The 14046-nt window shown below is 48.6% G+C and overlaps 1 protein-coding gene across 2 annotated transcripts in view; it reads left to right on the plus strand.

Moving 5' to 3' along the window:
• HID1 (HID1 domain containing) overlaps nucleotides 1-14046 on the plus strand; it is a 43649-nt gene that overhangs the window by 11046 nt on the left and 18557 nt on the right. For both annotated transcript variants that reach the window (XM_008163925.4, XM_005297457.5), the window contains exons 2-5: nucleotides 698-847; nucleotides 3981-4151; nucleotides 7996-8109; nucleotides 13804-13910. In XM_008163925.4, coding sequence (XP_008162147.1) covers nucleotides 698-847; nucleotides 3981-4151; nucleotides 7996-8109; nucleotides 13804-13910 — 542 coding nt within the window. The remainder of the gene's footprint in view (nucleotides 1-697; nucleotides 848-3980; nucleotides 4152-7995; nucleotides 8110-13803; nucleotides 13911-14046) is intronic.

Raw genomic sequence — 14046 nt, forward strand, 5'->3', positions numbered from 1 at the left:
CCCAACACTATCAGTTGCACAGAGTCACTTTTCTGGGTATAGATGGACATTAAGGGGAAACCTGACAAACTGCTCTTGTTTCCAAGGACGAGAACTCCTGTTCTAACCTCTGTAAAAGGACTTGGAGAAAAATATGTGCTCCCATCCTCTGAAAGGGAGACAACAGTGCTGGGAAGAGAGGAATGTCTCCCCCTTATAGAGCCTACAGACTGGATAAAGAGAAGTGTGTTTCCACATGTTCTCTTGGGGCAGGGAGCCATCAGACTGTGATAACTTGATTGTTTTGTACAGTAGTTTTACCCTCTTTACTGTTGCCGTCTCCTTCCCCTCTCAGCCCCAGTGTCTCATCCACTTGTTGCACCTTGGTGTGACATAGATTGTAAGCTCTTTGGGGTGGGGGCTCTTGTTTTACCCTGTGTCTCTAGCCCAAAGGGCCCTGATCCCGCCCCTGAGGCATTATTGCAATACAGACAATAGCAGGTGAGTTCTCAGAGCTTCCTCTATACGTCCAGAAACTGGCAAAGTGCAAAGAGGCAGCTCAGCTCTCATGCTGTGAAAGTCATGGAACCTGCCATGTGCATCGTAGATTGCAGATGCGCCGTTCTGTGCATGGACTCATGCTTGTGTACGGTAGAGTGATCTCTTCCTCTGTTGCCCTGCTATCCACATCTGTAACTCTGGGTTTGTCTCTTCACAGCCTGTGGAGGCAACGGATGATGCCTTCTGGGACCAGTTCTGGGCAGACACTGCAACTTCGGTGCAGGATGTCTTTGCCCTTGTGCCAGCTGCAGAAATCCGAGCAGTGAGGGAAGAATCTCCTTCTAACTTGGCCACTCTGTGTTATAAGGTAAGGTGCCGTCTTCTCACCTGGAATTAGTGAGAGCCATCCCTATGCAGAGTCCCAATGCTGAAGTGAATCATAGGCGTTTAGCTGATCTGCCATGGGGTTAGTTTCACCAATAGGCGCCTCTCGCTTGTATTACCGTCGTGCCTAGGAATCACGGTCAAGAACCCCATTGTACTGGGCGCTGCACAAACACAGGACAACAAGACAGTCCATGGTGCTGCTTTCTGTGATTAGCAGCTCCCCATATGCTTGCCAAGTCCAGACTTGGCATTTGTGAGTATCGGCCATATGAACAAGTAAATGGTTGCAGCAGAAATGCTTGTTGATTTTTGGAGAAGATACAAAAGCGATCCAAGTCCTTGCAAATTCCATTCCTTGCCCTACTCGCTGGGATCCTTTTCAGGGCTGCTTGCCCCTGTATCCTCCTGAAGTTTAACTGCAGCTCCCCTCTCTGCCCTGCAGGGCATGGGTGGTTTGCTCACATTTCCTCTTTTGGTTTACCACAAACCACAGCTGGCATTTGATCAGTTCAGTCATCACTCATCACCTCCCCAACTCTTGGTTTAAACATGGGCTGCCATATACTTAAGGATCCTGGCATGCAAGCGTTGTGTATCCTTGGTGGAGCCAGTGCTCCTGTTTCCTCATCAGAGCATCTGATTGCTCCTCAAGGTTCAACAACAATCTTGGCTTCTGGAACACAGAAAGACCCCAAGGGCCTGAGCCAGCTATGGCGTTGGTCACCCTAAAAATGCCACAGATGGATAGATATGGGAAAGAGTCTTAAGCCTATTTCCCCATTTCACTGCCCTGTCTCCTTTGGCATTAGCACTAGAGTTGGAGTGTTTTTTTTATTGGAAAACGCTGATTTGTCAAAACTGAAACAGTTCATGAGAAAGGGTCTGGAAAAAAAAGTTCTGAAATTGTCAAAGTGTCCCAGTTTTGACACTTTCAAAACAAAGTTTAGTTTTGCATAGATTCTAAAGCCAGAGAGACCACTGGGATCCTGTAGTTTGACCTTCTGCATAACACAGACCATGGAGGCCTTCCCTGAATCAATTCCTGTTTGAATTAGAGCAGATCTTTTACAAAACATCCAATCTGGATTTGAAAATTGTCTGCTTTGATTCCAAATGACTATTTGTTTTGAAATTTCAGTTAATTTACACTAAAAGTTCAAAAACAATAAGAAGATCAAAATTGATATGAAACATTTTGAATGACCCAGAATGAATTTTTATTTTCCTTCATTTTCCCCCCCAAAGCTTTTGACTTTTCCCATACCAAAATGGGACAACAAATTTTGAAATATCAAATTCTTGCTGGACGGGAAAACCGTTTCCCACGCAGCTCCGATTAGCACTTCCCTTGATGCTTTTCTGTTGACCTTGCCCTCTTGGCGTGTGCAACACAAGGGACATCTATTCATATTTATTTCAGTGCCAGAGCTTGTCAATTGTCAAGCCAGTAGGACATGGCTGGCTGCTGCTGCTTGGGGAACAGTCTGGTCAGCGAGACTTAGCCTGCCTAGCAAGGCCTTGGCACTAATAATGCTTCCAGCTCTTGCTGCACTATGGTGTGCACCATGCAAACAACCACCATGTTCAGAAATAATTGAATGTAGATCTAGCAGAGCAGTGCTCGGCAGCCATTTCCCACCATGGCTGTTGCTAGCATGGTTTCCTTTTCCAGTGTAGACAGACTATAGACTTCTGAGAGAACCAAGCTGTGCTTTTGACGCCACACTTCGTTCTCCACAAAGCAACTCTATGGCCTCTTCTACCCTATAGAGGCTAATGTGTTGGGAGACCTGGTTCCAGCATGGTTGTCCCTCCAGATGGTTAAAGGATGGTTAGCTCTTGTGATGCAAATGGGAGCTAAGTGCATTATTTTAACCATGTTTCTGATCTACGCAACAGCGTGAATGTGGGTAGGGCTGTATCACAATTTGGGACTATGGTTTAGTGCTGCGAGGTAGAACCTGTCTTACGCGTGGTGTTACTGGATTTTGCAACACTATTGTTTCTTTGGTTTAGATGGGGCTATGGCACAATTGTAATGTCCTTTGCAGCTGTTGGAGACTAGGGTTGTGTTACAACATAACTGAGCGGTAACTGTACCTGGCAATAGAGTCAAACGCAGTCCCAAGGCGGAGCACAGTCAGGCCCCAGGTAGCACAAATATGCCCATTGAGACAGTGATGCAAACTGACAAAGTCAGTGAACCAGAGACACCGCTGGGAACCTCAACAGAGAGGCACAGTCTGAGAATTAAAACCTACAAGTCAAATCCTTAGTAAATGTCCCCAGCTTTCATGCTGAGAGGGGAGGGGAAGGTCCAGGACAGGAGACCCAGGTAGGAGAGAAAAAGGGCTTCACCTTCTGTCATGCAAATAAAGTGGTTTGCCTTCGGCCCCAGTAAGTTGCAGTGGCTGTTTGGCAAGACAAGCGTCCCCATCCCAGAAAAACCAGCAGCGCAGTGTGACTGACGCCAATGCCCCCGTCGTCGGTGGTCTCAGCAGAGAAGCCAAGCACTGGATGGCCCTGGGGATTGAACTCCCCTCTTAGCCTGGGTCAGTGCTAAAGCACATGGAGAGGGTGGGGGGAGCTTGGGCTGCTTGGCCGCTGCCCTTGTCCTGTAGATACCAGAGGACTTTCAGTCTCCAGGGCTTTCAATCCAGCACCATCTACCAGCGCTAAATTCACTTCTGGGAGAGGGCAGAGGAGGCGGGAGGCTCCATTTTGGAGATCTACACTTTCCAATTGGCAGATTCTAAGAAAGTGACTTCTTAGCATAGAAGCTTTTTGGGGCTAGCACAGTGTTGCTCTGGGCTATGGCGGGGGCTCCCAAGTGCTATGCCAATATACATAATTAATATAATAACAGGCATTCTCTTGGTTTCCACATCCCGCACAAGGAGAGATGCCTGCTGCGCTCACCGGAGCGTTTAGAATAATCGTACATTTCTGCTGCTTGTTTCTAACTGCAACATAGAGAGAGATTTTCCCCAGAGGAACCATAGCGAGCCCTTGGGAAGTGGAACCAAATGCTGTTTGTAATTCTGTGGCAGTGGGGCCTGTGTGTCTGCAAACCATATGACTCCAGATTAATGCCGTTGTTTTGTTGCCATCAGGCCGTAGAGAAGCTGGTTCAGGGAGCGGAGAGCGGCTGCCACTCGGAGAAGGAGAAGCAAATCATCCTGAACTGCAGCCGGCTCCTCACCCGCATCCTGCCCTATATCTTCGAGGATCCTGACTGGAGAGGCTTCTTCTGGTCCACTGTCCCTGGGGCCGGCCGTGGAGGGGTCTGTATCTACTGGGTTAGACTGTTCCTCTTTGGGAGGGAGGGAGAAGCTGCAGGAGGCAGAGACCATGTAGGCCCAACATTAATCAATTGGGAACAACCTTGTTTCAGAGGGTTCAAACTTTGTGGGAAGGCTTGTAATGGAGTAAGGGATAGGATATAGCCTTGAAACATAAACATGCTGATGGCAAAGCCCACCCGCTTTCTCCACTGCCCCCAGCAAGCGGCAGCTTTGCGCTAGCTGCCTCCATACTGAGCATGCTGGGATGGGCTGAAATTAACAACACAGTCCATCTGTAGCACCAGTTCTATTGCCTTCCTTCCCTTCTCAGCTCTGTTTGTTTAGCACAGGCTGATGGGTTTATTGGAGCATTTCAATCACTTGGGTGTAGCTGAGGGTAAGGGCTTGTTCATACAAGAAAGTTGCTCTGATGTAACCTAAGTTGTCAATTTAAACGGAAAGAGCTACACACGTGCAAAAGGCTGTGTGGACATTCTTATTTCACCTGAAGAGAGGCTTCTTTGGTTTAGCTTAAACTGATTGGAAACAGGTTCAATTAAAATGGACATACGCCACTCTTAAATCAAAATAAGAGTGTCCCAGGCAGCCTTTTGCAGCGGCTTAACTGTATTGCTTTAAAAACAGATTCCAGCTTTACCAGCGCAACTTAATTGTGTAGAGAAGCCATAGGAGTCATGGTCAGTGGCCCATTCATGAACTGAGCTTTACAGTTTTAAGCTGGGAGGATGGTCTAGTGGTTGGAACCAAGGACTGAGAATCGGATCCTAGCTTCTATTTCTGGCTCTGCCGCTGACTTGTTATGGAACTTTAGGCAAGTCACTGAACCTCCTGGCGTGCTTCTGTTTGTCCCTATCTGTAAAATAGGAATAATAACGTTTCCCTTCATCACAGGGGGAGTTGAGGTGGAATGTTTATGAAGCACTTTGGGATCCTTGGCTGAAGTGCAAAGTATCATTACTGCTGTGAAAATTGACATGTCAGGAGGGGAACAAGTATCAGGGGGTAGCCGTGTTAGTCTGTATCTACAAAAACAACAAGGAGTCTGGTGGCACCTTAAAGACTAACAGATTTATTTGGGCATAAGCTTTCGTGAGTAAAAACCTCACTTCTTCGGATGCATAGAGTGAAAGTTACAGATGCAGGCATTATATACACATATATATATAATGCCTGCATCTGTAACTTTCACTCTATGCATCCGAAGAAGTGAGGTTTTTACTCACGAAAGCTTATGCCCAAATAAATCTGTTAGTCTTTAAGGAGGGGAACAGTTACTGTGCCTTGCCCACTTGCTGGTACAGCAGCCGGTTCTTAACGTATCAGCAGCGCTGTCCTTGTGGACTCTGCATCTGCAGACTAGTCCTTTTGTGTTCAGCTGCTCCCACCATAAGCTGAGTGTTCTGCAGCGCTTTTCGTTGAGGTTTAACAGAGACTGGCAAAGGGCGGCGGGGGGGGGGGCGATATTGGTGCAGCCAGAACTTTGCGCTGTCTTAGCCTGTCCCGTCTAATCTTTTTTGCCTATGGCCACTTCAGTGGGAAGTTCTGGGGAGCAGGAGGAGGCAGGTTTGATGCCTTTTTTCTCTGCTGTGGGTCTGGGCAGGTGTCTGGGGATCCAGTCTCCCCTATGGGGGCCTGAGTCTGCGTGTGCTGGGTGATTAGACTTGCTTTTGGAAGGACAACACAATGTGCTGCATGTGGGGATACAGCCAGGCCATTGTTAGGAACTGAATTTGCACCTTACTCAGCAGCTGCCTGGGCTAGCAGTGATTGACCCTAGGCATTCTGGCTTTTTGGGAGGATGGGGAGTGGGTATGGCAAGGACTGACTGTACAGTTGACCTTCTCCTGGCCCATTTGTTGTGTGCTCGTGCCTCATGCATACTGCGTTTGGGCCCCTCCAGTGAGTCAAGGCCCCTCAATGGTGAATGAACTAACACTGTAGTTTTAGCAGTTCAAACCGATCTAATCTTATCCCGCAGCAGCTGAATAAGGCTGGCCAGAGCGTGAGGCAGGAGATCCTTGTTCAAGGCTGGGACGCTGTGGGGAAGCCAACAACTTGATCTAGTAGTCATACCTCATCTCCACCTCACCCACCAATTTGGGAGCAGCCCCGATGCATGTCGAAGGGCGGCTCCACCCTCTCAACTTGGCGGGAGGAGGGGAGAGGAGTTGCTGGGATGCTTGGCTCATTATCAGAGAGGACAGAAATGAACATGTCCCCCACCTTTTCATTGAGGTGAAGGTCATCAACATGTGGTGGAGAAAGCCCCTTCACCTGGGCCCCGAGTACTGTCCTCCTGGCCAGGCTTGCCACCTGGAAGGGGCTATGGTCTGTGTGTGGCTGAGGCAGAAGGGGTGGCAGAGATCAGTTTTGGGAGGAGGGAGTGGATGGTAGACCCCCAGTTTGTTGGGGTTGTGATTGGAAGTAGGGAAGATCCCGGAGGGGTTGTGGATGACAGATATAAGTTCTGGGGGTTGGGGGGAGGGGATGGGGAAGGAGGCAGACCACAGTTTTGTGGAGGTGATAAGAGACTCCTGGAGATCTCTTTGGGAGCCAGGGACCTTCCCCAGCTTCCAGGGTGGGTGGGACCTCCTGGCTTGTTCTATTTTGTCTGAATCACAGCTGCCTGCAGGGCAGATACCCCCAGTGGGGAGGTGATTTGTCTGGAAGCCCAGGCTGAGGTGGTGCAGATTGTCCTTTTTATATCCATTTTGACCTCAAGGCTCCTCTGTTTCATCTCTGATTTCAAAGCCGGAATAGAAGCGTCTCTGCTGATTGCTGGCTCCCCACCCCCGGCCTTGTTCCTGCGTCTGGGATCCTGTTATTGGCCTCCCCAATGTCGCATTAAAAGACGTCAATGCAGTGCAGGCTATTATCTCCCTTCGGCTTGCCTGCTGTTATTTAAGGGCTTTGTGTATCTGCGCACTGACGGCGGCCTGGCTGTCACCGATAAGCTGCCGTTGCGCCTCGCCCCCTCCTGGCAGAAGCCTGGCTTTAGCCATACCGGGGAAGACATGACATCCAGGATGCTCTTTGAATGGCAGGGCTGGTGGCTTACTGGAGACGTTCCCCTGGCAACGGCTGCAGAGGAGTAACCACGTGTGATGCTAGCAGCTGTCTCTGGATAGACTGGGGTTTGCTTTGAATGCCAGAGAGAGCAAAATCCACTCTGCAGGCAGCTGCTCGCTCTGCCATGGCTGACTGAGACGCCCCCCTAGCTGAGTGTTAGTGTCTCCATAGCAGCCCCTCAGTTCTGGACAGGACACTCCGCTCTGAAAGGCTTTTGTTGCCTGCTAGGTGACTCCAATCCCTGCGCCCCATTGTACATGATCTGATCACCTGCCTGGTCATGGTGGGGTGACTCCTTGCTCCCCTAATAGCTGTGGTCCCTCTTCTAGGTAAATGGTTCCCTTTCCTCTTTATTAACTGGAGCATCCCAAGAAGACGAATAGCTCTCTGATGACTTCTTGTAACCCCCAACAAAGCCCAAAGAGGCAACTCCATGTCCCCCCTCATCTGTAGGCCTTGAGTCCTTTTCCTTCCCACAGTTGTTTGATTGGCCCATCCTCACTGAAACCGCTCCCTCTCCGACTACATCTGTCACCTGCCTGCTCTCAGGAGTGGCTTCTCACTCCTCCTTACCATGCCCTCCCAACGGGTGGGTTGCCTACCTCTCCCTGTTTCCTTTCCCTCGCCCCATCTCTCTTTCCTGCCTGCTCTTGGGGAAAGTGCTCCTTCCCCTGCTGCCATGTTCTATTAATATTACTGTGCACTGACTCTCAAGCTTGGGCTGAGAATATTCTACCATATTTATCATTTTCAGGGTGATGAAGAGGATGAAAATGCCCGGCCCCTGGCTGAGTCATTGCTCCTGGCAATCGCAGACCTGCTCTTCTGTCCAGATTTCACTGTCCAGAGCCACCGGAAGAGCACTGTGGTAAGCTGGGGGATTTGCTATTTAGCTCCAGGTTGCTGAGCAGGGGGCCTGGCTTTGGTTCAGTTTCTAATAAGGCAGCCATCTTTTCTCTATACCAGTCCAGGTTATGTTTCCCTCCTGTCCATCTGGGTAAAGCTGGATAGCCCTTCCCTTGCACACGGTGGGGATGGGCTGACGAGATGCAGAGGAAAGGTGCCAAGCTGAAGATCCCCCTGTTAAAATTGAAATGGAATGGATTCTGAGAAATGAGGAGATGGTTCTTAACTAGGCATATCGACCTGGTTACTCTGTGAGGGAGGCGGGACAGAATGCCAGTGTGCTGGTACCTGACAGGGATGAATTGTGAAACATGCTGCTCTGTAAAGAGCTCTGAGGAAAAGCTAACTGGTTTATTGCCCTGTGGCCAGTGACGTATTGCCCTGTAGTCTGAAATAAGTCTACTCTGGGCAGCGTTGTCCTGTTAAACAAGAGGAGCTCACACATGACATTGGTGGGAGCCATATAAGAACTTAGATCATGGAGCACCAGCAATGATACAACTGAGCTTGGCCTGAGGTTGAGGCCTCTTCCACTGAAATCCACAAAACGTCGTAGTGGTCTCCAAATTGGTGAGCAACATCTGGGGCTAAGGTGGGATTACACTACAACATTTAAATAGAATTGGATAAGGAGTTCCTGATTCTGCCAACCTAAAAATAGAGGTGCTCACCCAAGGGGCCAAATGTCTTCTCATATCTTTGCCACTTTGTAACAAAAATCCCTCTGAAAAGTAAAAGGGCATTTCCTGGGTTTCCCTAGCTGAGATCTAGTGAGCAGCCCCACATTTCTGAAGTTGAAATCTGATTTCAAAAGGAACTCCCTTCTTAACTTAGTATTTCCTGGGTTTCTAACATTTGAAGTTTTATTTGAACTGTAACATTCTTGAAAGGCCACTGATCTGTGCTGGTAACCTTCATTCCACCTCCACAATGTGTTCTGTGTGGCAATAATGCTACTGACCTTCATTGTAAAGCACTTTGACATCTAAAGATGAAAAGCTTTATGTAAGAGCTAAGGATTATTATTATTATGTTACCCAGCGGAGGCCATTAGGACTGTGACATTCAAACTTTGCCCCATTGAGGTCTGCATTGTCATCTTGTCAGGAGCCAAACGAATGGAGCAAATTGCAGATGCTGTTATCTCTGATACAGATGAGAGAGCCTGTGGAGATTACTGTTTCATTTGCTAATGTTTGTACAGCGCTTTGAAAACATAAAGCAGTACATAAGCACTGAGCATTACAAATCCGGCCTTGCAGCGTGCAGGCATGATCCAAGCCACCTTCATAAATCACATGTAATGCTCCATTCTAATTCAACCATCTCTACCATTAAGATGGAGTCTTACAACCTGGACCTATAGTATCCATGAACCCTGCTGCCATGTTAAAGAGGGATGCAGTTGTGTCTGGGAATTCAGAGATACCTCTGAAGTAGGATATCCAGGAAAACCGAGACCAAATCTGTATGAGATGGGCTGGGATGAAAGGGCTCTTGTGTCACTTGCTAATTCATCCTGAAGGGTCTCAGGGCTGTTCTGCACAGCTGTAGGCAGCAGAATGGTGCGCCACTGTGAAATGAACTTGCTGTGACTAATGATGGAACTGCCCTGTGTGTCCTTCTGCAGTACTCAGCACTCACTCCATGGTGTCCATTTGTTATAAAGGGGCATTGATTAAAACAACCCATCATGATATCTTAAAAGATCAACCTGGTGTTGTCCCAGGGTAGTAGTCAGCTAGAAGCCACTGGATGGGATCCAGAAATAATGGAATTGTATACCTAACCATGTAGCCAACTTGCAGTGCTGGGGGGTTCAGTTCTTTGGTATCAATAACATTTTTTGTAACCTCATTCTCATGGTTCAACTTTTAAAATCAGACGAATCTATGAAATTCCAAGTGATCCCGCCAGGCCCCTCTGGAACTGGAGGTAAATCTGAGGCTGAAATAAGGGACTCCTGAGTGGAATGTGAGGTACTGGAGTAGTAAAAGCAGCTGGAACCTTGGTGCTATACACTTCCACATTTGGAGCCTGATTTTCAAAGGTGCTAGATAGCAGGAGGTACCACTGAGTTTCACTGGAGTTGGGTGAACTCAGCATCTCTTAGAATTAGACCCTTGGCTTGGAGGCCAATGTTAGACACTGTTGTAATTAGCTGGTATTAATTTAATCCCTACCTTTTCCACGCTTCCTAGATCACAAAAGGTGTTATTGCATCATTTGTGCCTTGCTTGGTTTGTGCTCACATACTAGATCTTGCTAAGATCCTATTCCTTCCCCCATCAGACTAGATACAACGGTCAATTCATTTTCTGGGTCAGTGTCAGTGGAGTGATGAGATCCAAGAGCCTTGATTTTCTAAGAAGCCCTACTCTGAAAAGGGAGGAATTGACTTGCATATCTCTTCATTTTGCCTTGAAGGAGCACCTGAGCAGCGTGTTGACTCTGACATGCAGCTGGGGATATCTAATGTTGGCTTTTTGAGGAAATATCAGTGCAGTCTAGTAAGGTATAGAAGAAATTCTCATGTTTTTGGTCTCTGGATTCAGTACTGCCTGAATGGAGGAATGATGATCTTGTGCCTAAGATGATATAGGTCTGGGAGACAGGGACCCAGGGCTGGCACAACCCATTAGGCGACCTAGGCGGTTGCCTAGGGCGCTAACATTTGGGGGGCGGTGACCGCGGCGGCCGGATCTTCGGCTGCCCCCGTCGGAGGCGGCATTTCGGGGGCGGGACCTTCCGCTGCCTAGGGCGGCAAAAAAGCTTGCGGCGCTCCTGCAGGGACCTGGTTCTAGTCCTGGCTCTGCCACAGACCCTTGGACAAGTCACTCTTCCAGACCCACAAGTGGTGTACATCAGCAAAACTCCATTGAAATCAGTGGACCTGCACTCATTTAGAGCAGCTGAAGATCCCTTGTCTGTAAAGTAGGGATAAAGTAGGCCTGTGCCACAGAGGAGCTATAAATTACTGGATGTCTGTAAAGTGTGCTGAGGTCCTCACGTGGAAGGTGCTATAGAAATACTGTGAAATATTGTGTGTCTGCTTCTGCTTGATGCTCTGGCTGCAGAGGGATAACAGCACTGATCTTCTGCACTCTGGCTGGCAGCATGTTTAAGGGTTAACCCCTGAATTCTCTGCAGGTCCATCTTGGAAGTTTTCAGAGTAAGAAAACTCTAAAATTACTAACCCTCCCCTCTTCTCACTGGATAACAAAGAAAGTCTGTGGCATGAAGGAGGAGATAGACTTCAAGCTGCAGGTCAAGTATGTATAATGACACCGGAAGTTTCTCTCCTATATGATTGGCCTGTGATACCATTACTGAGCTCAGAGCTGAGTTGCCTGGTACAGGGTTGTGAAGAGCAGCAATAGCTGAGTGGTCTGATACGGCCGGGTAAGTACCAGCTAGAACGGCTGGCACCATTCCATCGTTACAGATCAACCCCTCCAGAAAATGCAGTCATCCTGGCAAACACACACTCTTCCATTGTTCCGTCAAGAGTGGAGAACTTTAGTATCTTGTTCCTTTCACCAGCATGTGTTACAAACCGGGAACAGCATTAACCCCGTGTTAGCACAACCGCAAGGCTCTTTCATTGGGATTGTAACTCAAGTGAGGAGAAGGAGCCTGTCAAGTCTCAGCTTCCTCTTCATAAAGTTGTATTGTCGCAAGCTGCAGGCCCGATGGCCTGACCGTCAGAGCACCTGCAGCTTCCATGAAATTCAAAGGCGTGTATAGGTGCTCTTCATTGTTGGAAGTCAGACCTTGGGCTACTATGTTTGGTTTTAGCCTCTCCCATGTTGAATATTTTTTCTAAAAACTGCAGTATTTATTCCAGGCCCTGCCTGTAAAGACAGCAAAGTGGAACCCTCCTTTAAAAATATACCTACGAAGGAGCATGAACATCACATCAAACTAGGGTGTGTTTGATGACTGCAAAATTCACTGAGAGATGGGGGTTTCCAAAGAACCCATGACTTGCACTTCGTGCTCTCTCTTGTTAGAATAACGACAGTAATGGGGCAATAATATCACTTAAAACGTCCCAAAATGTTAAACAGCAAACAGTGTAGCATGGACTCAGATGAATAGGCAGAGGCGTGAAATAACCCCTGGGGTTTAGATCCCCACTGGGCCTAAGTGGGGGGAGAATTCTTTATGGCTGGCTGGTTGTCTGTGTGGCCTCTCTCACTGCATATGGCTCCTGTGCTCAACTCCCCAACTGACTGCAGTTTAATCATCAGAGGGCAGGGATGGAATTCTCTGTCTCTCACATCCACACGCACATGAGATTGTATGTGCAGGGGATCGCAGGGGAGCTCATGACTGTTCCAGTCCCAGCAGGAGTTGTTGTGAGGGGTCATGCAGGAACTCCAGCAGCAAGAGAGTTCCAGTCTCTGTCAGCAGGAGGCGCTGAAGGGTACAGGTACAGGAGCCGTGGCGGCACGGGGAGCTTGCAGTTGCTTCAGTCCCAGCAGGAGCAGGTGTCTGTGCGCTAGCTTTGTGGGAGCTCGTGGTTGGGAATGAAGGGATTAGGGTGACCAGATGTCCCGATTTTATAGGGACAGTCCCGATTTTTGGGTCTTTTTCTTATATAGGCTTCTATTACCCCCCACCCCCATCCCGATTTTTCACATTTGCTGTCTGGTCACCCTAGAAGGGATGGTGGTGTGATTGCACTTGAACTTCTCCGTACTGAGAGCAGTCCTGGTGTGTGGGAGAGAATGTTGCATAATGGATCGTTTGATGATTACCAGTTCTGTTAATTCCCTCTGAAACACCTGGCATTGGCCACCGTCAGAAGACAGGATGCTGGGATAGATGGACCTTTGGTCTGAGCCAGTATGGCCGTTCTTAAGGGAATCCAGAGTAATTAGGCAAGAGTTGTCCTGTGAACTGAACTCCTGCTCCTGCATGGACCAGGAAGAAGGCAGCACAGAGAATTTGCTTAATTAAAGCACTGAAAGGGACAGTTTAAATGTGCCAAAAGCCCTTGATGTAAATGCATTCATCTGGGCCCTTTTACCCTGGCTCCTACTTTTACCCTACCTCCTGAAGAGTAAATATGCTCCTTTCAATGGCCGTTTGTCTCCACAAAGTTCCTGTGTGGGGGATCCAGTTTGATCCAGTTCTGAACAAACAACTGACTACAGCAAAGAAAGATGGGCCGGGGCTGCTACCAGGGGGCTCGGAGTTCATCCCCTAGTGTTACAAGAGTGCCTGTGGGGGAGGGCAGAGGCTGTAGATCCATGCTGGGAACAATACCAGGAGCTGCCAGAGGGGGAGAAGTTGCTTGGATAATAGTGATGTTATTTGTATTGTGGTAGGGCCTATGGGGTCCAAGCAGGGATTGGGGCCCCATTGTGCCAGGTGCTGTACATGCACATAATGAAAAGACAGTCCCTGCCCCAAGGAGCTAACAGTGCTGGAAGCTGGACTGTGCACTGTTGGGTTTTTTTGGGGGGGGAGGTGAGACGGTGGGAGCGTGTGTTGGGGAGGGGATAATACTTCAAACAATTAAGAGTAATGTATGTTTTGACTCGTTAGCACCATGGCTCCCCCAGTACAGGCATCTTACAGCATTCCCCAGTGGGCTGTTGACTCAAGCCTCTGCATGCCGGAGCTCTGACCTCTCTCCTCTCCACAGGACACGGCGGAGGATATCCACTCTATTGACAGCTGTGAGTACATCTGGGAGGCTGGGGTGGGCTTTGCTCACTCCCCCCAGCCCAACTACAACCATGATTTAAACCGGTAAGACAGTCCAGAGGTTCAGGGCAATGTGCTAAGGCTGTGTGTGGTGGGGCCCTGATGGCGATTCTCATGGAATTGGGATCTGCTCATTCACTTCCCCGGGTGTCCAGGGTTGTCATTTGCTATGGCAAGGGGG

This window comes from Chrysemys picta, chromosome 12 (genome assembly GCF_011386835.1).
Source record: "Chrysemys picta bellii isolate R12L10 chromosome 12, ASM1138683v2, whole genome shotgun sequence".
Taxonomy (NCBI): domain Eukaryota; kingdom Metazoa; phylum Chordata; order Testudines; family Emydidae; genus Chrysemys; species Chrysemys picta.